The sequence below is a fragment of the Phyllostomus hastatus genome, unplaced genomic scaffold, assembly GCF_019186645.2.
Source record: "Phyllostomus hastatus isolate PE091 unplaced genomic scaffold, TTU_PhHast_1.1 phas_contig_468, whole genome shotgun sequence".
NCBI lineage: Eukaryota > Metazoa > Chordata > Mammalia > Chiroptera > Phyllostomidae > Phyllostomus > Phyllostomus hastatus.
Genome location: NW_025333884.1, coordinates 3,947,845 through 3,971,083, shown reverse-complemented (window position 1 = coordinate 3,971,083; position 23,239 = coordinate 3,947,845). Strand labels below are relative to the sequence as shown.

Below are 23,239 nucleotides of genomic sequence, written 5' to 3'. Positions count from 1 at the left end.
GTGTCACGCTTGTAAGAGGGTGTGATTTATAAATTGACAGCACCCACAAAGCTGCTTTTGTCCTCCGACATTAGTTAACAATTTATCTCCCCCCACCAAACTCACGGAGCTATTCAGATAAGGCCCGACTGGGCCTCTGAAAGAAAGAAAGGAAGAAAGAAAAGGACCCAAGTTTTGGCCAAAACACCAACATGGGATAATTACGGTCCTGTGAATAGACACTAAAATTAGGGCTTAATAATTCCTCTGTATCACACTCACGGCATCCAACTATTCCAGCACAAACATAAAAGGCAAGAGCAAGAAAACCTCCAGCTCGGCCTTGCTGGGAGCTTGAGGAGTCCCCCTTCTGTGGCTGCCGCAGCCTCTTTTGTGGTTTCTGCCCTCTCAGAACAAGCGCCCCTCCCAACCCCTCAGAGTGAGTCTAACTCCACGCTCTGACCAGCTGTTTTTCTTTCTCAACACTTAAATCTGCACAGCAAAGAGGACATCTCTTTCCTCTCAGTTCGACAAAACCTTATTCTGACTGCTCCACCTCGTTCTCCCCTTCGCCAAATTCCTTCTCAGATTCACCACCGACTAGGAAACCGTCATCTCTCCTTCCCTTCCGACTCCCACTCCTCTTTCTAGAAAATGACTTTAAATTACTGCGCCAATTCCACATACCCCCTAAGTATCCATTTAGAAATATACACCTGATAACATTTGTTTCACATTGAGACCTTTCTTCTTGAAAGATTTAGTGAGAACAAAACTTTAAACAAACAAAAGCAATTCAAGTTTAAGCTGTCTTCCGCCCATTTAGGTCATCTGGATGTTACTGAATTGTCTATCAATCTGACTCTTTTTTAAAGATTTTATTTATTTATTTTGAGAGAGTGAAGGGAGAGAGAAACAGAGAGAGAGAAACATCAATGTGCAGTTGCTAGGGGCCACGGCCTGCAACCGAGGCATGTGCCCCGACTGGGAATCGAACCTGCGATGCTCTGGTTCACAGCCTGTGCTCAATCCACCGAGCCACGCCAGCTAGGGCCAATCTGACTTTTTAAGAAAACAAATATAATGGCCTTTGCTCAAAAACAGTCTTTCTGACACTATCCCACGCACCAAGCAGGTCCCGCAAACAAGTTCTCTTTAGCCTCCAGGGTTGATGAGAACAGCATCCGGGTGAGTAGGTTGCCAATATTAAAAAGTTCAGGCCCTGGCTGGTGTGGCTCAGTGGATTAAGCACCGGCTCTGCTGGCCTGTGAACTGGAGGGTCACCAGTTCAATCCCCAGTCGGAGCATATGCCTGGGTTGCAGGCCAAGGTCCCCAGTAGGGGGCGCTCAAGAGGCAACCGTACATTGATGCTTCCCTCCCTCCTTCTCCCTTCCCATCTAAAAATAAAAAAATTAAATCTTAAAACAAAATTGGGGACAGGGCATACCCTCCCCCTCCAAAACCTACATTTCTGATTCTCTAAAAAATCATCATATCCGGCGCCCTTGGCCCACACATTCCCCACAGCTCACAGGGCGGCTTTACACGGCAGCTGCACCCCTTTAAGTGGGGCAACCAACAGCCCAGCGTATCCAGACCCTCCTTTCAAGCCAACCATGCTGGCTTCCCTCGTCTGCCATTGTCACTGCTTGTCCCCACAAGGCCCGGGGTTTCTAAGCCCTGCCCCCCGCCCCCAAACACACACACACACCAGACATACCTTTTTGACCATAGTTGTCTCGGATGAATCCAGTCTTGCCCTCTTGGTATCAGGTCCATCTTCTACCCCTTGGCTAACTTTGGCAACTTTGGTTTTCTCCCTAGAGGGCGACAAGGGAAGGAACCCAGTTCTACCCTAGGAATCATGTTATGAGAACAAAGAGAGCATCACCACCTCACACAGCAGGATGCTGGTTAAGGGCAAAAACTTTGAAGTCAACCAGACCTGGATTCAAACCCCTGCCTGGCCACCCATCACCTGCCAAGCCAGGCGCCCAGCACATGGGAGTGACGGCCGCTGACAAGAGGTTGTTGTAAGGAAAGAAACAGCACACACTGCTTAGCACACTGCCTCGTGAGCTCTCGGCAGACTGTGTGAACGTTCCACCTGAATCATGAAAAGCGGAACAGAGTTCCTCCCCTCTGCCACGGGGAGCTCACGTTAAATTAATCTGGACTGCTTTCCTCCAGGACTTCTATATCCACTTACAATGTACCCAAAGAACTAGATTTTCTTAAAGCCATAAAATACTGAGGTTACAAGTCCTGACTGGTGTGGCTCAGTGGACTGAGTGCCCACCTACAAACTAGAGGATTATTGGTTCGATTCCTGGTCAGGGCACATGCCTGGGTTGCAGGCCAGGTCCCCAATAGGGGTCACATGAGAGGCAACCACACACTGATGTTTCTTTCCCTCTCTCCCTCCCTGCCTTTCCCTCTCTCCAAAGTAAATAAATAACATCTTAAAAAAAAATTGAAGTTATGAGGTCTTCAACGTTGTCTGTCTTTCCCCCAAGTGAATTTCACAGGCAAGAAACTCGCAGAGAAACTTCAGGGACTTGCCTGACAAGCGGGACTACAGAAAGCAGTTTCTGACTCTGGGTGGGAAGCTTCCCCTGCCACGCAGCAGGGTCTCTACGTCTGGTGGGGGCGGAGTGGGGGGGGTGGGGTGGGAGACAGCAGGGAGAAAATCACAGGCAAAGACCCAACTCACGCAGTTTTACAGTAATGTGCCATCTAATCAAGAAACTCCAAGTTCAAAGCACTGCAGGCCCCATCACGTGAGCATCATCACCCCGGTCTGCGACCGCAGTGCTCAAAATTAGAGGACACGGTCTGCACACTGCACCGGGGCAGTCTCTGGGCCGTGGGGCTTTCTCTCCGAGGTAGACGGTGACCAAGCGTGCTTCCCGAGCAGCCCACCTAACTATTCCGTGCTCAGTCACTGCCTCTCAGCCCGCAAGCACGCATGCCTAAGCTGGGCCACAGAGGCTGCACAAACCAGGCAGGCACCCCTGCAGAGAACATGCACTTCACTCCCGGAAATCCAGACCGGCTGATAGATGTACCTCAACTGCCTAGAACTCTGCTTTCTTTATACTGTAAAGTAGACCAGGGCGGGGACCCCATCTCCTACAATTCTGACACACAATCCACATATCATACACTCTTAATGAACTGATTTCCCAATGTTCTAAGTCTTATGGTGAAAGACTTTCCTTAAAGGCTCGTTTCCCACCACTGAAGAAAACTACACCTTGAAAATGTCACCTCTCCTCCTCCGCCAACACTTACTCTACAAATTCGTGCTCTCCGAGGTTGGCAAAGGTGTATCCGTGGTAGCCGAACACATCGCCTGTGAAGAACTTGATGCTGTTTTTGTGGCAGATCTGGTCAACCTTCACGATGACGTCCCTGGAGCAGCGCGTCAGGCAGACCTGGGGGAAAGAGGAAGGTGGACGGGCCTGAGTGCTGTATACTGCAGACCCCTGCCCTGACGTCTAATCAACCTGAATGCGCAGCCTCGCCGGGCATGGGCGCGTCCACTGCCAGTTCCAAACTGGTCCAGCAGGTTCCCTGGGCCCAACAGTTAGAGACGGAAGAGAAGGTGCAGGTTCAGTGTGTAGAAAACGTAAATGATGAGACTGTCGCTTTCTGCTTTCTGTAGCCCAAACAAAACGTGTTTAGCCAGAAAGTAAAGGCCATTCGATAAATTTGTTTCCCCTGATCCTTGAATATATGTAAACCATATTTCATAGTTCTTGCGAAAGGAAAAGATAGTAACAACTTAGTGTAAATTATTTCTAAAGGGTCAAAGATATTAAAATATGAATAAGCTACAGCAAGAAGCAAAACCAGTTTTTAAAACTGACCCATAGGTCACGTTTAAATACAAGGGCATTCTCCCGCTTCTTTTGATTGATATGTTGAGATAAAAAAGATAAACAAGTCCTGTTGAGATTGTTTTTCCAGTTTTCCATGTGAAATTTTATCTGAATTGAAGGACAAAAGGAAAGGTTACGGACCGAGTGACCTTCCATTCAGACTTAAGACAATGAGCCATGGCTCATGCCGTGGGATCATCGATGCTGCTCTGAAGCCCGAGGTTCTGTTCCGGTAAGTGGGGATACTGAAAATGGCTAAACGTCACCGCACAAAACATCGTCTTTCCGGGAGGAGCTTTGTGATCAGAGCCCAGAAGGGAACTCCTCACATGTACCTTTCTCATCTGAACATACAAAGTTGGAGAAGAAATTACAATAGGGTATTTCCATGTGACGGGCCCTCTCTGGCAGCCTGAGCACTGAAATAACACTCACAGGGAAGTAAGTGCCTCTGGCGACATTCAGAAGACACGGCCTCCCATGGAAAAATCAAATCAAGAAGCTGTGACAGCCACAGGGCAACGTGCAGTCACTGCCCAATGGACGCCTGCCTGGTCACAGGCAGTCCCATGTGGCCTGTAAGACAGTCAGGCCTGCCCCATGCATGTGCCTTATACAAGCAACCGGCCCCATGCCTCGGCTCTAACAGAGCTTCTAATTGCTAGAACTTCCAGGGACACCTAGGATACATCAAATGTGGTTACTGTGGATAAAAAAAATGAAGAGAAGACTTTCTTCCACATGGAAAACGTCCCAATATCTGGAGTCACGAAGCAGAGTGAATTAAAGAGAGAAAAGGACAAAGCGCACAGACGAGCCGTCATCTCAAGCCGGTATCGGAACAGATGCACGTGTGAAATGTAACAGCATGTGGAAACAAACCGCCCAACCCAACGCCTAACCTCCTGCGGGCCGGGCCTCTCATCTAAAACGCAAGATCGATCATCTGTGACTATTTCACAGCCGTCCGAGCTTCCTCCAGGGCACGGGACCCATGTCGGAAAGGTCACAGACAGTGAAACAGAACTTAACTTATCCTTTCACCTCTGCAGAGAGCTGGCAGTGAAGCCGAATGGGCAGGATATGCCTCATTTGGCTTATGACTACAGCGATTTTGCCGCGTTGTCCATGGCAACGCGGTCGGAGTGGCTGTGTGAAAGAGACAGACCAAGATCAGGTGTGTTCTTTTCTAAAGACAAAACACAAGCTGTAGTTTGGTATTTCTAGCAAAAGAAAAAAAAAATTGACTCTGCTACAGAAATTAATCACCAACTTGTTAAGTTTTCAGGAGAAAACATTTGCAATTAAATGCACCAAAGCCATGTGCACAGATTCTGGAAGGAAGACAACACAGCCCGGATGGAGCCTGGTCCGGGGACTCCCGCACAGACCCGCGGCCCAGGGCCCCTTCCCACTTGTTCCACCCACTGAGGAGGCCGAGTACTAGGCCTGAAAAACAGCCTAGCTTACAAAAGTTTGGGGGGGGGGGAGGGGAGCACAGAATTCAAGATTCTAATGTTCCAGTTTACCTAGAACACACACAATTAGCGCTATAATTTGCTGCACTCCCCCAGATCGGACGTTCTCTGTGAAACTTACAGCGTCGAACTGAGTAAAGAAGGACTCCGGTTTCTTTTCTATGTTCTCCGTGTCCACCTTCACGTCCACCATGGGGTTGAGATTCTGGGCTCGCTCCAAAGAGGCTTCGGCCCTGTTTCGGCCAACAGACCCAGTGCGGATCAGGAACTGAGCTCCAGGGTCTTCTGGAGATACCTGCAGAGAATTTTTTTAAAAATACTTGAATTTTGGGGAAAACATATCTCCAAGACAACTAACCTTTCCATTTTAAAGGATAACTAAAATACCCAGCATCTAATTGCAACACTGTTCCTGCAAGAATCTGCCTAATGCAGACTCCCCACACCCTTTCCTTCTGCAGCTTTAAAACGGGGACATGGAACTTTTACTGGGCATTGATGGTTAGAGATCGCCCCCTTGTGTTTATAAAGAAAATTCACTCTGAAGAGAAACGCCCATGCTTTCCTCTACTTCAGTTTGTAACAACTAACAAAACGACACAACTATCATGGTAAGAATTCACCAAATACTTACCATGTGCCTAACTCTGAGCACTCAGAAATGTAAGTAGTTTAAAGGATGTAGTCCCGGCCTACAGGGGTTTAAAATCAGACCAGGGCAAAAATCAAAACATAATTAAGAATGCCTGAAATAAACTCAAGTTCAACTGAAGATCAGAGGAGGAAAGATGAATGGGGGCTAGAGTAGAGAGATGATTTCACCCATAAGGCTGGATACCATAATCATGTGACTCCGTACTGTCCCACACAAAGCCTTTCTTCCCACATTGAACCGTTGTTCTCTAGGTACGAACTTGCCACCGTCCCCAAGACTGGGTTTGCCAGGAGTAATCTCCCCTCCCCTCTTCCTCCTGCCAGCATCCACAGTGCTAACTACCTTCCTGCCTTTCCTCCAAGAAAATACGTTGGTCTCTCTCCCATTCAAGGCCAGCACTCTGACAGGATCCTTGACCCCTCCCATCCTGCTTCTTCAGGGATCTCATTATATTCCGAGAAGCTGAACACCATGGTGATTGAGGGCAAGGCTCTGAAATAATTCAGGCAGGATTCAAATCTTTGATTCAAATGCTGGCTCACCTACTTCCTGTGTAACTCTGAGTGCGTATGGAGGGACCAGGTGTAAAAGGAGGATGTTAATAAAAAAAACCGCACTCGCTAATTACTCCATCCATGTTCACTATCACTATCCGTGCTCTGTTTCCCTGGCTTCGCAGATCCTGGCTTTCCTCCCCACTTGCTGGACAACGCAGCCTCTGCAGGCCCTCTGAGGGGCGGCTGTCCCTGAGTTCCGTCTCAGAGTCACTCATCGCACTCCGTGTACCACCACATACCAACTCAATGCCCCTTTTAGTTCCTCCAAGAATTTTCTAGTATTTCTCAAATCGCTCTTTTAACTTTTTTTTTTTAAGATCTTATTTATTTTTAGACAAAGGGGAAAGGAGGGAGAGAGAGAGAGGGAAACATCAATGTGTGGTTGCCTCTCACGCGCCCCATACTGGGTACTTAGCCAGCAACCCAGGCATGTGACCTGACTGGGAATCAAACCTGTGACATTTTGGTTAGCAGGCCTGGGCTCAATCCACTAAGCCACACCAGGCAGGGTTCAAACTGCTAACGGTACAGATTTCTTCCTGCTTTGAGTCTTGTATTAAATTAACTGCCTACCAGATACTTCCTCCCAGATATCCCAAGGGCTCTTCATTATCTGACTCCTGTATGTGTCATCTTTGTTGATGAGCCCGCCAACTTCGCATCCAGCCACCCAAACCAGAAACCTGGTCTTCACACCTTCGCCATATCCTCAGTAGGAGCCATCTGCTACGATGGCTGGGCATGGGCTCTAGCGGGAGTCAGACTGACTGGGTCATGGTCTCCCACTGACAGCTGTGACCTTGAGTGGGCCAGTACTTCACTTCCTTTCCCTCAGTTTTCTCATCTGTAAAGTAGGGATGATGTTCCCTGCATCTCAGAGCTGCTGCGAGGACTAGATGAGGTACTGGAGCCACGGCTCTTAGAACAGTGCCCAGCACCTTCCGTAACTGTACGCTGCTCTAAGGTATTCCTTGCTTTCCTCTCCCACCCACGTACAACCCTATCAGTTCTACCACTGAGCGTTTCTCACCGCCGTGTGCTTCCTGCACAATCACCAGTACCATTCCTCAGATCCTCGCCATCTCTCACCAAAACTACTAAAAAAGCCTTCTAAGTGGTCTTGTCCCAACCACAGCTGATACAGTAATTAGCGATCCACCCAAAGCCCAAAGGTGACCAGGTCACATAACACCTCCCACATTGGAAAATTTTAAGTGGAAGTGTACAGCAGGGCTTACTAGTACGCTCTTCATGACTTGGAGCATAGTGGCATCCTGCTCCCACACTACGATTCCACACTCTAATCATTCCAGTCTGCTTGCTATGTTCTATTTCTCCCCTGCAACTTCGTGCCACTGCTAGGTCCCCTGCCTGGGATACAGCCCTCGACAAGCCTCTACTCGTTGAATACTCAGCTCAGTTCAGAACCACAGGAGACTTTCATGCCCCCTACCACAGCCTGAGTCAGGGAGCCCAGTCTGGTTCCCGGAGGAATCTTAACAATGGAACCAAATGCTGTGCATCTGTGTATGGCCAGTGCCTAGAGTGCTTCTGGGTAACAGAAGATGTGTTGGATGCCTGTTGAGGTAGCAAAATGAAAAACTCAAAGAGACCAGGAATAACGCCCTCATTTTACAATGAGCAAACCCAGTCTCTGAGAGGCTAAGTCCTTTGCCCAGCTTGAGGAGGGGGGATTTGAGCCCAAGTCTGCGTGATTCCAAACCTTTCTGCACTACACAGCACCATCTCCCTGGCATGTTCCTAGTCGGGGGGAGGAAGAACGCAAGCAAACTGCAAAGGGCAGACCAACCACCGAGTGATCATTCGTGACCTACTCAGTTTATGGGGTGTGGGTCAAGCCAGGTAAGCTGACTGGGACCAGACTGTATGAAGCCACTGGTTCCCAACACCCTGTCAGCCTCACCTGAAGAACTTCTAGTTTTAAATACCACCCTCACCCCCCGCCCACATATGCTAAAGCACTGAAGGACTGAGAACCTTGAGGTTCAGCCTGGAGATCCAGTCAGAGGGTTAAGCCGTGCAGTGGGAGGCGGGCAGAAGGCACTGTGAGTCCTCCAACTGAACAAGTTAAGGGATGACAGTCAGCCTGTTCACTCCCACGCTGGGTGGCATACATCACCGCACTGGGGCAGTGACAGAACCATGTCACATGCCCCTTGGTGTTGCACTGCCATTCCCCTTTTCCACACCAAGAACCTCCAAGCGTAGGAACCATCTTTCCTCGAGGCTCTCCTCTTACCCTCTACACCACAAATGCTTCCCATAGATGGGTCGCTCCTGCCTCCAGGGGGCACTGTGCTCGGGGCACTGTGACTTCAAAGCAGAGGTACGCAGACTGTTGATAACCTGGCAGTTTACTTGCAGGAATTTTCTTTCCTCGGGTTTTAAGTCATGTCAAAAAATCAATATATGACTGTGACATTAAGTGAGTCAACCCACATTTCCTTTCATATTGCAGTAAACTTTTAAAAAATGAATGATTCCAGAAAGTTTTCTTCCAAAACCCAGAACAAGGTGTACTTTTAAAAACTGCATTAACAGCCCCAGCTGGTGTGGCTCAGTGGATTGAGTGCTGGCCAGTGAACCAAAGGTCACCGCTTTGATTCCCAGTCAGGACACATGCCTGGGTTGCAGGCCAGGGCTCCAGTGGGGGGGAGTGCTGTTTCTCTTCCTCTCTTTCTCCCTCCCCCTCTCTCTGAAAATAGATAAAATCTTAAAAAAAAAAAATAAAAACAAAAAACCTGCATTAACATTTACTTTTGCGCACAGAGCCTAGACCTCACACTGTGTGCTAGTTACTCAGCATGAGACAGGACCCTGTTCATCACCTAAAGGAGACAGTGACACAAATTATAGTGTGTGACACAACAATCTCCTAAGTATTTTACCCAAAGATGTGATTTCTGGAATTTGCTTTAAAAAACCGTCCAAAAAAAATAGGGGGTAGAAGTTAAAATTTTTTTTTAAATCCACGGTATGTGTAGCAATCAGGTAGATGGGATGTCAAATATTATTCTCTCTACTTTTATGCATATTTGAAATATTCTATTAAAAAAACCTAAAATGTCACTGACGCATGAGAATGTAGAGAAAGAACAAATTACTTTCACCATGGAGAAAAGACAGGTCAGAGGAAAGCTATACTGGAGTTGTAGCTTTCATCATTAAGTATTGTTCTGGGACAACTGTACTTATTATATGATGTAAACATCACGACGTCATTAAAACCATTCCCGGATCATTCTCGAGCAGCACGACATCAGACAACCACTCCTCACTGGGCGCTTTGGTTGTGACGTGCAGGCACTACGCTAACCAGTCCGCACACTTCCATTCCAACCCAGAGTTTTCCAAAGTGATGCCTGCGAACCATTCACATCAAGATCTCCTAGGATACCCTCTGTTTACTTTTTACTTTTTAAAAATTGAGTCCAGATCCCTTTTAACAGCATCTGTTCCCGAGCCTTCCCTCAGACTCTGCACTAAAGCAGTCACTGGGGGGCGCAGGCTCCGCCGTGATGGAGCTCCGAGGCAGCTCTGCGTTTCCGGTTACCCAGGGGATTTCCACGCACAGACTGGAGAGCTACTCCTCTGTCCCTCGGGACCACTCTCCAACGCAGCAGTAAACTGCACTTACGGATTAGCAAGCTCCGCCAGCAGTCTTCACTGACCGCCCACCTAGAATGTGGCAGTACGGAAGTCGGACACATTGTCGGTCTCCAAAGGCTACCGTTCTGTTCAGGCCAGCCCTCCTTTCATAGCCCGTAAGGGGAAAGCAGAACTCCCCAAATCTCTAAGTGTTTATACCCAAGAGAGAAGACAGCTTTTGCCCTGGCCAGGTAGCACAGGTGGCGAGAGTGTTATCCTGACATGCCAAGGTTGCGGGTTTGATCCCTGGTCAGGGCACACACAAGAAGCAACCAATGAATCCACACGTTAAGTGGAACAACAAATCAATGTTTCTCTCTCTAAAAACAATTTTTAAAAAGGGGTGGGGGGACTATTTGGGTCATTCTTTGGAGAGTGAGGAGGTGGCCGCACGTCTCACCTGCTCGTGGTCCAGCATGGTCAGTCCTTTCACTCCCGCCAGGATGAGATTCTTGGCGATTTCCGCCCCGAGTCCTTTCATGCCGACAAGCAGCACCCGCGAGGCCCGCAGCCTGAAAGGCAGACACTGTTAGCGGAATGGCAGAGGGCCGTGGGAATGTGCCGAGTCATTGTGGAACAAAACGAAAGGGCTGTAACTTTAATTTTCGTTAATTAACTTCATGGAAGCAGCACAGCCTCTGGACAAGAAAAGAGATGCTCAGACCCATCCTGCAGGGAACAGTTCAGTCAACAAGTATTTGCCTAGCGCCCATGCCAGGCACCTCCCTACCCTTCCATAACTTATACTCCATGAAGGAAGGTTTATAGTCGTTTGTATGAAAAATAATACAGTAATTAATAAATAATACAAGAATAAATACACGAATAAATTCCATTTTGCATACTCGCAACTGTAAATCTACTTTTGCCCCACCTTGTATATCACGTCAAAAAGTCATGAAAAATCGAGCGGGATGGGGGCCCAGAATAGCAGAGGATGCTATTTCAGTCAGACTCATCACGGAGGCCTTTCTGAGGCTGAGCACAAATCAAAATGAAACAAGAAAGTGAATACACAGATATTTGGGAGAAGAGCATTCCTGACAGAGAAAACCCAAGTGCAAAAGCCCTGGGGCAGGAGTGCTCGGTGTTTCGGGGCCAGGAAGAGGAGCAGCGAGCAGAGGGAAGACTGGTAGGCAATGAGGGTGCGGCCAGAACCAGGGGCTGCATTGTGAAACCTCTCCCGGGCACCAGAAGGGTTCAGGATTTCACTGGAAGCCTGGTGGAAAGCCATGGGGAGGGGCCTGGAGGGGAAGAGCATCGCAGTTAAGGTGAGAGGACGATGGCTTGCACCAGCATGACAGTGCAAGAAGAGGCAGCAAGGGGTCCTATAGGCCTCAACACACAAGCAAGACCACGGCAACAGGAAGGAGGGCGTAGCGAGGAAATGTTTGGGTCGTTCTAACTGTGACTACGGTGTCACAGAAGATTGGGCTGACAGAAGGCAGTCAGAGGCTGGGCTCTCTATCCCACGCAGTTTGGACTTAGCTCTGAGGACAGTCGGAGGCAGTATATAGGTCCACAATATCTTAATTTGAAATCTTTCGGGGTTGGGAGGAAGATATACAAAATTCCCATATGTAACAGCATAAGTTCCTTTCAACGAGAAAAAAAAAATCCCTTGAAGCAGAAGTGCTGCAGAATCCGAATTTTCAGATTTGAAAAAGGAATAATAGAGTATGCTGTCACACAGGCCCTGGTCTCACGGGGTGATCACTTCATGAAGTGTGAATGTCTAGTCCCTGTCATATGCCTGAGGCTAACGTGATCTTGCACGTCGACTGTAAATGAAAAGTCAATTTTGCCTTGGCCAGGTAGCACAGTTGGTTAGAGTGTCATCCCGATACACCAAGGTTGTACGTTCAATCCCTGGTCAGGGCACGTACAGAAAGTAACCAATGAAGGCATCGCTAAGTGGAACAATAAATCAATGTTTCTTTCGCTCTCAAATCAATAAATAAAAAAAGAAAAATGGATTAAAGAATACAAAATAAAAAAAGTAAAGTGCTTGGGAATGCAGATGGGTGCAGCCATTATGGAAAGCAGTGTGTAGATAGATCAAAAACCTCAAAATGGATCTGCCTTTTGACCCAGCAATCCTACTCCGGGGGATCCAAACACTATATATCCAAAGAAACCCCAAATGCTAATTCAAAAGAACACAAGCACCCCTACACTCACTGCAGTGTTGTTTCAATCGCCAAGATATGAAAGCAGCCCAAATGCCCATCAGTAGATGAGTGGGTAAAACAACTATGGGACATTTACACAATGGACTACTGCTCAGCCATAAAAAAAGAAGAAAATTTCACCCTTTGCGACAGTATGGATGGACGTGGAGAACATTATGCTGAGTGAAATAAGCCAGTCAGAGAAAAACAAGTACCATATAACATCACTCATATGTGGAATCTAATGAACTGAACTAACAAGGAAAAGAGAGACAGAGTCACAGAGGAGGATGACACCTACGAGGGGAGAGGTTAGGGATGGAGGGATGGAGCAAAAAGGACTTATGCACATGGACAAGAGCGTCGTGATTGTGTGTGGGGGGGATATAAGAGGACTCAATGGTAATGGGAAAAAATGTAATAAAAAAGACAATTAAAAAAGTAAAAAAGAACAGTCTCACATAAATCCAAGTTCTGCTGGCCAATGAGTTTGTTCTTAATTTATACAATGAGTCAATTCTCTCACCCTGTACAAGCACTGGGGAGAACATGTAGAAATGCTTCTCCAAAAACAGCTCAAATAGCCCTGACCAGTGTGGCTCAGTTAGCTGGGCGTCATTCTGCACACTGAGAGGTCACCAGTCAGGGCACATACCTGGGTTGCAGGTATGGTCCCCAGATGGGATGCAACCAGTCCATGTTTCTCTCTCTCGCATCGCTTTTTCTCTCCCCTCCCTCTAAAAATAAATAAACTCTTTTTTTAAGAAAATGGCTGTAATCTTGATGGACATGGCCCGTCATTAGTCTGGAAGTGTTTGGTGAGAACGGTGGCCGAAATCTGCCCTGATTCTTGATGTCGGCAGATCTGGGAGGTCCCTCACTGACACGATCAAGGAGAAAATGCAGACAGAGGGAGAATATTGACACTATTTCCCTCAAAGTCATTTGTCTGGGCCTCGGCTTTCTCCATTATTGCTTTTATTCTTCCACGGCCAACCACAGGCTAGCAGGCACAGCCTCTGGAGTGACAATCCCACGGCACTGGAACAGGAGGAAGTTGAGACGAGGGCTTACAAGATATGAGCAAGGTAAACACAGGTGCCAGGAATGAGCAGGTCCCTTGTCCGAGATGTACCGCATCATAGCGATGGGTGTGGGAGGAAGGCAAATTATGCAGCCTTCTGAAAGAGCTCTAATCCCTCCAGAATCAGCAAATATAAGCAATGTTTCCTAAACGAATGCAGTGCCCATATCAGACATTCGACATCTGAAAGGCTGAGCACACTTGCATTTAGCTGTCCCTTCTCCAAGTCTCTGCCGTCACTGTGAGTCTACGAGCCCTCCCTGCACCTGGCCCTCATGCTGCCGCACCTGGAACTCCAGGTCCTGAGCTCCCTTTCTGTCTGAGTGACGGGGTTTTCTGCTGTCTGGCTGCTCAAAGGTACAGCTAGAATGGCCCAGTTCTCTTCTGGGAATCTGTACCTTCAAATGTTACCGATGGCCTCCCGATCTCAAGCCCACCAACTTCTCAGGCTCCCTTCTTCTCGACAGTCTTTCAGCAACAGGCGTGCCAATCATGCGCGCCTTCCAGGTCAGAAGACCTGGGTCTGAATTCTGGCTCTGCCACTTCCTACCTGGGTGTCCTAGACAGGCTGCACAATCTCGCTAAACCTCAGGTACTCACCCGTAAAATGGAGATACCAATTCTGACTGCATGTTATTTAATCTCTTCCACAACCTGGTCAAATGTGTATGCAAAGCCATCCACCATAATCTCTGACATATAACAAATACTTAGTATATGTTACTTTAATTTATTGAACTCCCCAATCCCTACTGTCTTATCTATAAACAGCTCAGTAAACAGTTCATTTTGATTTTCAATAAAACCTAACCAAAAAAAAAATCTAAAGCTGGCATTTAAAGCCACCCAGTACTGACTCCCTCCCTACTCCCCCAGCCTTATTTTGCGCATGCCCAAACAGGCCAGCAGCTTCCGCCTGCACACTTCAAACCACAGCATCCCCTGCAACCCTCAGAGCTCTCCAAATGCTGACTGCTTGCGGGTTTCTCATTCAAGTGCATCACCACTCACCATCATGGAGATGTTGTTAATTCTGAACTGAGCCAGGGGCCCTGAGACTACAGCTGACTTCTGGCTCAATTACATGAAAAGCACTTGAAATAGTACCTGGCCCAGCCCTGGCTGGTGTGGCTCAGTTGGTTGGACCTGAGTATAAGTTACCTAGATGACAAAAGGAATTGAGATAATGTGATAAATTAAGGGCTCTGAAATGGGGAGATTATCCTGGTTTATGGGAGTGGGTCCAAGTAAACAGGGGATAAGCGAACGGAGGAAGAGGTCAAAGAAGTGATGACAAGAGCAGGGGTCATGGTTAAAGAACAGAGCTTCGAAGATGTCATGCTGCTGGCTTTGGAGATAAAGGAAGGGGCCACAAGACAAGGAACTCGGGTGACTCTTAGACACGAGGGAAGTCAAGCTCAGAGATTCTTCCCTAGAGCCTAGAGCCTGTGGTCCCCACAGGGACCACAATTCTGTGTATACACCTCGATTTTAGCCACTGAAACTGATTTCAGAGTTCTGGCCTCCAGAACTATAAGGGAATTTGTGTTAAGGCACTAAATTTGTGGTAATTGTTACGGCAGTAACAGAAAATGGAATACAGTGAGGCACAGTGAAGAAACTTGCTAAAAATCACACAGCTACCGAAAGGCAAAGCAGGTATCAACTCCAGCAATATGTGCTCTTAAAGTTACACTGTCTCTCAATATCACATAAATGTAAATTACATTGTGACATGCTGTGTATATAATACACTGGTATCAACAATGGCAGTAATTACCCATGGCTGGTGTGGCTCAGTGGATTGAGCTCCAGCCTGCAAACCAAAGGGTCGTAGGTTCAATTCCCAGTCAGGGCACATGTCTGGGTTGCAGGCCGGGTCCTCAGTAGGGAGCGCGTGAGAGGCAACCATACCTTGATGTTTCTCTACCTGTCTTTCTCCCGCCCTTCCTTTTTCTACAAAATAAATAAAATGTAAAAGAAAAAAAAAAAAACCCACCACACATCCTGTTTCATTCAAAAAAAAAAAATCTTAAAAAATTAAACAATGGACCCTGGCTGGCGTAGCTCAGTGGATTGAGCACAGGCTGTGAACCAAAGTGTCTCAGGTTCGATTCCCAGTCAGGGTACACGCCTGGGTTGCAGGCCATAACCCCCAGCAACCGCACATTGATGTTTCTCTCTCTCTCTTTCTCCCTCCCTTCCCTCTCTAAAAATAAATAAATAAAATCCTTAAAAAAAAATTAAACAATGGGCTCTGGCTGGTGCAACTCAGTGGATTGAGCGCAGGCTGCGAACCAGGCATCGCAGGTTCGATTCCTAGTCAGGGCACATGCCTAGGTTGCAGGCCATGGCCCCCAACAACCGCACATTGATATTTCTCTCTCTCTCTCCCTCCCTCCCCCCCTTCCCTCCCTAAAAAAATAAATAAAATCTTTTTTAAAAATAAAAAAATAAACAATGGGCCCTGGCTGGCGTGGCTCAGTGGACTGAGTGCCAGTCTGGGAACCGAAAGGTCACTGGTTTGATTTCCAGTCAGGGCATATGCCTGGGTTGCGGGCCATGTCTCCAGTTGTAGGTGTGCAAGAGGCAAGAGGCAACCAACCAGTGTATCTTGCACATTGATGTTTCTCTCCCTCTCTCTGTCCCTTCCCATCTCTAAAAATAAATAAATAAAACCTTAAAGAAAATAAATAAACAATGACAGTAATCACCATCCACAGAGGGCTCACTAAGTACTGGGCACCGAGCTAGATACATTACGTAGCATACCTCACCAAAAGCTTGATTGTGGTTCTTCACCATTTCTCTCTCAGATAAAAGCATGCACACACCTTAAACACTGCATAAAATTTCTCTTCCTAAAAGTCCAAGGGGGCTCCACAGACCCCGGGGTTGGGGTAGGGGAGGGCCCATCATGTCTCCACAGGAAACAATCCATGTTTGCCTTGAGGAAGGAAAAACTAAGGCTCAGAAAAGGCGTCAAAGCTCTCACAGCTACCGGGCGGCCAATACTGGGGTCAGAATTCGATTATGACCATAACCTACGATTGTTTTCTCTCAATGTCTCCCCTGTAATGCCCTGTGTACAGTAGGTTCTAAATAAACACATGCTGACTCAACTCCCTCTCTTTAGACTTCTGCTGCCACAGGACCATCTTTCAAATTTCTGGGAAGGACAGAATCAGAGCCTTTACATATAATCTTTGAATTCACAATACACACTTCAAGTTAAGTCAGGTCAATGAAGTCCACTCGTGACTAACAACTCTAAAGGCGGCTCTCAAAATCAAACTACCCTTGACCGAGAGTCTAATATGTGAGAGTCAGCCATGCAAAAATCTGGTGTGAGGCCATTTCAAGGAGGGACAGCACGAAGTCCCCGAGGCCAGGGAGAGCCTAGGCATATCTGAGAAACAAAAGACTCAAGGAGCCTGAACACAGGCCAGGTCAGACAAGTCAGGGCGCGACAGGCATCGGATTTTTAAAGCTTTGGATTTTACTGAGTGTGCCAGAAAAAAAAAATCACTGGAAGACTTTAAGCAGAATGCTTTTTTTTAAAAAAATCCTCACCTGAGAACATTTTTTCATTGATTTGAGAGAGAGAGAGAGAGAGAGAGAGAGAGAGAGGGAGGGAGGGAGGGGAAAGGGGGAGAGGGAGGAAGGAGGAAGGGGGGAAGGAGGAAGAGGCAAAGGGAAACATCTGTTGGTTGCCTTGTCATATGCGCTACCTCCTGGGGTCAAACCTGAAACCTGGGTATATGCCCTGACCCGGAACTGAAGAGTAACCTTTAAGCCCACAGGATGATGCTCCAACCAAATGAGCCAGGGCAGAGCCCTCAATTTACATTTATCTGGATGCTATGTGCAAAGTACATTACAAAGAGTCAAAAGCTCTGGCTGGTGTAGCTCAGTGGATTGAGGGCGGGCTTCGAACCAAAGGGTTACTGGTTCGATTCCCAGTCAGGGCACAGGCCTGGGTTGTGGGCCAGAACCCCAGTGGGGGGCACATGAGAAGCAACCACACACTGATGTTTCTCTCCCTCTCTCTAAATAAACAAATAAAATCTTAAAGCATTAGAAATATGGTTGCAGAATTATGAAGCCCCTCCCCTCACGCGCACGCACGCACACACACACACACACACACACAAAGTCAAGAGTGGAGCAGGGGAGACCAGGGAAGACACTGCAGAGGTCACCTGAGATGATGGGTGTGGCTTAGGCTAAAAAACGCAGAAAGGCAGATGAAATAAAGTTTGAAGTAGAGCCAACAGGGCTTCCCAAGAGACCTGATGTGGGCTTAAGGGATACGGACGAACAAAGAACAAAGAACTAGGAGGTTTCTGGTCTGTGCAACAGGAAATGGTGGGGTCGTCAGCATTCTGCAGGTCTGATTACCATCCCCTTCTAAAAGTAGTCTCTTCTTCACTTAACAGAGCTTTTCATGTAAATCTCCAATCCTGCTCCATCCAACTACCCATTCATTACAGGCACTTAAATGTCTTGTCAAAATCCGAACTGTAACTCAAGCCGGCTCCCAACCGTGAGCTGCTGCTGCACAGGCGCTCCTCCTACAGTCTGCCTCCTCCTCCTGGGGTCCCCACTTGACCCACTGACCCGCTCTACACATCTACCTTATTTATCTCAAGCTACTTCCTATTTAGCTTCCCTTCTGTTGTTGCTGGTGATTTATACTCATCAAATAATTGCAGCTATAATTTACCAAACGTCTTCCGTGCGTAGACACTACTCATGCATTTTCTCATTTCGTTCTCCATAATCTCATCCAATGGAGGATATTGTCTCCACTTGATCAACGAGAAAAAGAAGCACAGAGAAGAAACGTATCCAAGGTTAAAAAACTCAGAAGTTCTCAAGCTGAGATTCAAACTCAACCATTTGCCACTCTCGCCCCCTAGAATAAACCGGCCCTCACAGGCATCCACCAGTGTGCAGCACATGTCCAGTCACTTCAATGAGAATGGGTGGTGCCTACGGAGCCGACTGCGGTGCTTTAGTACAGCCTGCAGTGTTGGGTACCAAGTGCTGAAAATAGGGAAGGTTTTATAGTCCTTTTTTGTAAAGTCAGAATTTCAAAGTTGAACGAGTCCTTCAAGATTTAGTTACACTCACTTTTCCTTTTTGCAGATGTGGATCCTAAGGCCAAGAATTGGGTGACTTACCCAAGGAACTCTTTAGGAGAGCTGGGAACCGAACCCAGGCCTTTCGGCTCCCTAGCTCTTTGCAGTGTGCAATCATTTCATTCACTCAACAAATATCTCAATGTATCCAGGTCTGCAAGCGCTGGAAATTTAAGAGACCAGTAAGAACCCCAGTCTTAATTACTGGACACATATAAACTACTTGCCCTACGGGGTTTATAATCTACTTCCCTCTTTGCAGTCCCGCTCCCTTCCTCTCTTAGGTACCAGGATAAATTACTGGTGAGTGGGAGCCATGCCTTTGTTGTGAAAGGCAGCACAAAAACCAGGGAAGCGCACATTCCAGAGAACATGCACAGCTGGCAGCCTTTATGTTAATTTGATTGAAAGAATGTGCCCCTGTGGTGGAAAATTAGCTGGTATGGAAATAGCAGCTAACCTGAACCTAGGGACTACGTACCAATCCTACTTCCACTTACTTGGTGTGCCGTGTTGAGGGAGCTGGCTCCCTTCTCTGAACCACATCCATAAAATGGGTCATGCACCACAACAAGAGATGCAAATTCACAGGCTTACAGGGGCCAAACCATGTATTTACAAGTGAAGCCGAGCTGTGGAGAGGACAGCAAAGTGCAGAACCCATGCTCTGTGTAAAAGAGGCCGCTTCCACTTAGCTCTGGCCAATGTGGGGGTGTCTGACTTTTCCATTTTCCAATGGACAGAAATCAGAAACTCTGTGTGGGATTCTATACGAAATTTCTAGATGGAGGTGGGGGTCACACTTGCCCCTAACTTCTCATTATTAAAAATTTCAAACATACAGAAAAGTAGAAATAGTAGCATTTTGCCCTATTTGCTTTACCCATAAACACACACCATGGCATTCCACGCTTCTAACGTGCCTCTCCAAAAAAGGATGTTCTCCATAACCATACTATTATCACATCTAGGAAATAATCCCCAAATATCATCGAATGGGACTGAATGTTCTAATTTCCCCCATTCTCTAAAAAATGTTTTATTCTATAAGTGTTCTTTTTGAATCAGGACCCAATCACGGTTCACACTTTACAACTGGCTCCATCTCTTTGTTTCTGTTTTTTTTTTTTTTAAAAGACTTCATTCATTTTTAGAGACATGGAATGGGAGGGAGAAACAGAGAGCATGCGACTTGGATGTGCATGTGCAAGAGAAACATCAATGGGCTGCCTGTTGAATGCCCTGCAGTCCGCCGCCCCCAGCAACCTGGACATGCACCCTAATCTGTAAGCAGACCAGTGACCCCTTGGTTTGCCGACGCCACCCAACCCCACTGAGACACACCAGCTGGGGCAGCTCCACCTCTCTATTCAGTCTACAACAATGGCTTCACTTGTTTTTCCCATGACATTGGCTTCTGCGATTGTCTTGTAACATGTATCATTTACCTCAATGTTATCCTTCAATAGATACTGAGCAGGGAAATCTTCAAAGACAAGGCACTGTTATTTGCCCACATCAGAAGGCACATTATTAATAATCACCTCCAAAAAGTTTGTATTTCTCTTTTGTTTGAATATTACCTTGGTCTTAGGAATTCTAAGTTATTCAGTACTTTTTTTTCAATGAAGTTGATGTTATTCTTTCTGAATCTCAAACTGTCCCAAATTTGGCCAATTCTCTAGATTCTTCGACACTGGCAGCTAATTTCTAAAAACGTGCAACACTGTGAGACACAGTCCAGTGTGACCTCTAGACTGTAAGCTCCATGGGAAGGCCCCTCCTGACGTTACTATGCTCCCTGCCAGCGCTGGTCATCCAACATCTCTGTCAGATATGACACTGGAGCCAGAATGACATCTGCAGAATCCCAGACCCCCTTGCACTTCACAAAGGAGCCCCCGGCCCCAGAGTTTTCCTATTGCACCCAGCGTTCCCTCAAAGGAGAGTCAATCTGCTTTGTGGCACAACCTTCCTGTCTGCACAAGGGAGGAAATCACGGCTCTTCCTACTCCAGAGCCCTGCTGCGAGACTCGGCTGACAAATGGACATGACAAAAAGCAAAAAGTGGGAGCGTGGCCCGGCTCAGTGGGTTGGACGTGTTTCGCAAAGGGAAAGGTCATGGGTTCCATTCCCCGTCAGGACTCATGCCTAGGTCGTGGGTTCAGTTAGTCAGTTGGGGGACATAAGACATGCAACCGGTCAATATTTCTCTTCCTCTCTCCTTTGCCCTCTCTAACAAATAAATAGATGTTTTTTTAATAGGGGAAAAAAGGGGGAAGGAGAAAAAATGGACATGAGAACCCTTTAATAAAATCTGTAAGACTATCTACAAATATTTCCCAAATTTTAGATTACTCCTTCCTTCCTTCCTTCTCCTTCCTTCCCAGGACTCTCAGCCAACCCTTCTCAGGCTCTCCACAGAGTTCAATACCTCTCCACTCCCCCAGAAAAACTGCCACCTCCCAAGAATTCCATACCCTTCAAACATGCCAAAATCAACGAACCCCACCTGTTGTCTCCAGGCCCAGTCTCAGCCATCCCTGAGTTCCACCTCTCCTATCCCGCACTGACTCCTTCAGCAAATCCTGGCCCCCAGTATCCTCAAAATAGATCCAGAGTACATTAGTTGGCCCCTTCTCAAGAGTTCCTGGCTCTGTTACTTATGTCTCAAGTGGATTATTGTAGTAAATACTGCAGTAGTCTCCTAACTGGAACCCTTATTTCCACTTCTGCCCACTTCAACCGATTCTCCACGTTGCAAGAATGGTCCTTTTAAAGCACAAATCTCACTAGGTTACTCCTACTCAAAACTCTCCAACCGGTTTCCCAGCATGCTTAGAGTAAAAAAAAAAAGCTGCTCCCCCACCCATTTGGTTGCAGCCGTCCTGTTTAATTTGCCAAGCATCCCTGACCTCCAGGACTGCGCAGTTGCTGTTCCCTACCGCAGGAAGGTCCTTGCAGCTGCCCTTGTCCTTTCAGACAGGTCTGAGGCACAGGGTCTCCCCTTCAGAGAGGTTTTCCCTGGCCACCCCCTCAAAACAGCTCTCCACCGCACCATCCGTTATCAATCCTCTTATCCTGCTTTATTTTAATCCCGAGGAACTTGCATTACTTCAAATTATATTATTAAGATTTGTCACTAGCACTGGAATATAAGTTCCATGCAAGGAAGCAGTTTGTTTAGTCCAAGGATCTATATTCTCCACCTAGAACAGTGGCTGTGGAAGGTGCTCGATAAATATCTGATCAAATCAATCACCTCTTTCAAAGAAATCATTTCCTCTGGTAACTATTCCTCAATACCCCAGGTAAGCCCAGTCTCAGTGGCTTGTCCTCTCCCGACTCAAGCAATCCCCTCAGGTACCTCCAACCCCCCCTAGGCTCCTTGAGCCTCTCGAGACTGCCATTAAAAATAACGTGGAGCCCAAACTCCTCCAAAATCCTCCTTCTTTCAGGCTGGCCCGCCCCTTAGTAAACACAAGATTGTAAAGTGCATGTTTGATTCGTCAGTCTTCCCCAGCGTCCAGCAAAGAACGGGTCCCTACTATCCACGAATGAATGAATTACGTCCCCTCCCTTCATCCTTTCCCCACATCTCCGGCCCCTCCTATTCCCTAAGCCCCTACCCCGCACCTAAACTCCACCACCACCCCTTTCGGGCTTCCGCCTGGCTAAATTTGAAATCTTCCTAATTCCTTAGGGCTCCCCCACCCCCTCCCAGAGGCCTCCAATCATTCAGAACCACCATCTCACCCCTTGGGACATCCCGCTTCCCACGCCTTCCGGAAACCAACCCTTGCGGTCGTCCCTGACCGGCTACCATCCCCGGGTACAGAATTCCCGCCTCCTCTCTTCAAACTATACCCTCCCACTCCCGGAGGGCCGCAGACGCCTCGGGCCAGACGCCCCCTGCGGATCCCTCAACCCCACAAGTTGCACCAGCCCTGACCGTTTCTGGGCCTCCAATCCCCAGAGACGGATCTGCCGGTCATACTGCGCCGCCTCCTCTTCGCTGATGCCGCCGCCAGCCTCCTCCTTCTCCACCATGGCGCCGGCTTTCGCTGCCTGCACTTCGAGTCTGCTCACGCCAACCGCCGCCGGCCGCACACCCCGCCCGCGTCTGCGCTTGCGCCAGAGTCTGAGTCTGCGCAGTAGCTCCTCCGAGGCCCGGCCCGCCCTTGCAGCCTGAGACCACGTGGACCTCTCCAGCTTCAAAGGCGGCCGGCTAATGCAAATCACGTGGCAGAGGATCCAGCCAATCCTGGCCCGACAATAGCCGGGCCTACGGCCCCCACGAAGATACACGAAGATACTCAGGTGATCGTTGTGAGACTATTCACTCATCAAGTATTGACGTACCACTTGCTGCAAAACTGCCTTTTGGGGTGTTATGAAATACAGTGGGGAATAAAATAGACGAGGTCCTGCCCTCGTGGAGCTTATCTCATGTTGAAGAGGGCCCAAAGAAAAATAAATAAACATCAGGCCGTGCTAAATGCTTCGGAGAAAAATGAAGCAGGGTATGGGGACTACAGGGTGACAGAACTGGCCCCAGAATGTCTCTGAGGGAAGGAGACATTGAGTAGAGATCTGAAGATGACGAATCAAGCTATG

At 47.7% G+C, this 23,239-nt stretch overlaps 1 protein-coding gene across 1 annotated transcript in view; it reads right to left on the bottom strand.

Moving 5' to 3' along the window:
• The window catches only part of SAE1 (SUMO1 activating enzyme subunit 1), a 63,713-nt gene extending 40,957 nt beyond the window's left edge, over nucleotides 1-22,756 (bottom strand). Inside the window, exons 1-5 of the mRNA XM_045845280.1 lie at nucleotides 22,575-22,756; nucleotides 10,624-10,735; nucleotides 5,464-5,637; nucleotides 3,275-3,417; nucleotides 1,701-1,800 (exon numbers count right to left, since the gene is read on the bottom strand). Of these exons, the coding sequence (XP_045701236.1) occupies nucleotides 1,701-1,800; nucleotides 3,275-3,417; nucleotides 5,464-5,637; nucleotides 10,624-10,735; nucleotides 22,575-22,672 (627 nt within the window). The 5' untranslated portion in view covers nucleotides 22,673-22,756. The remainder of the gene's footprint in view (nucleotides 1-1,700; nucleotides 1,801-3,274; nucleotides 3,418-5,463; nucleotides 5,638-10,623; nucleotides 10,736-22,574) is intronic.
• Between the last annotated feature and the right edge of the window lie 483 nt (nucleotides 22,757-23,239).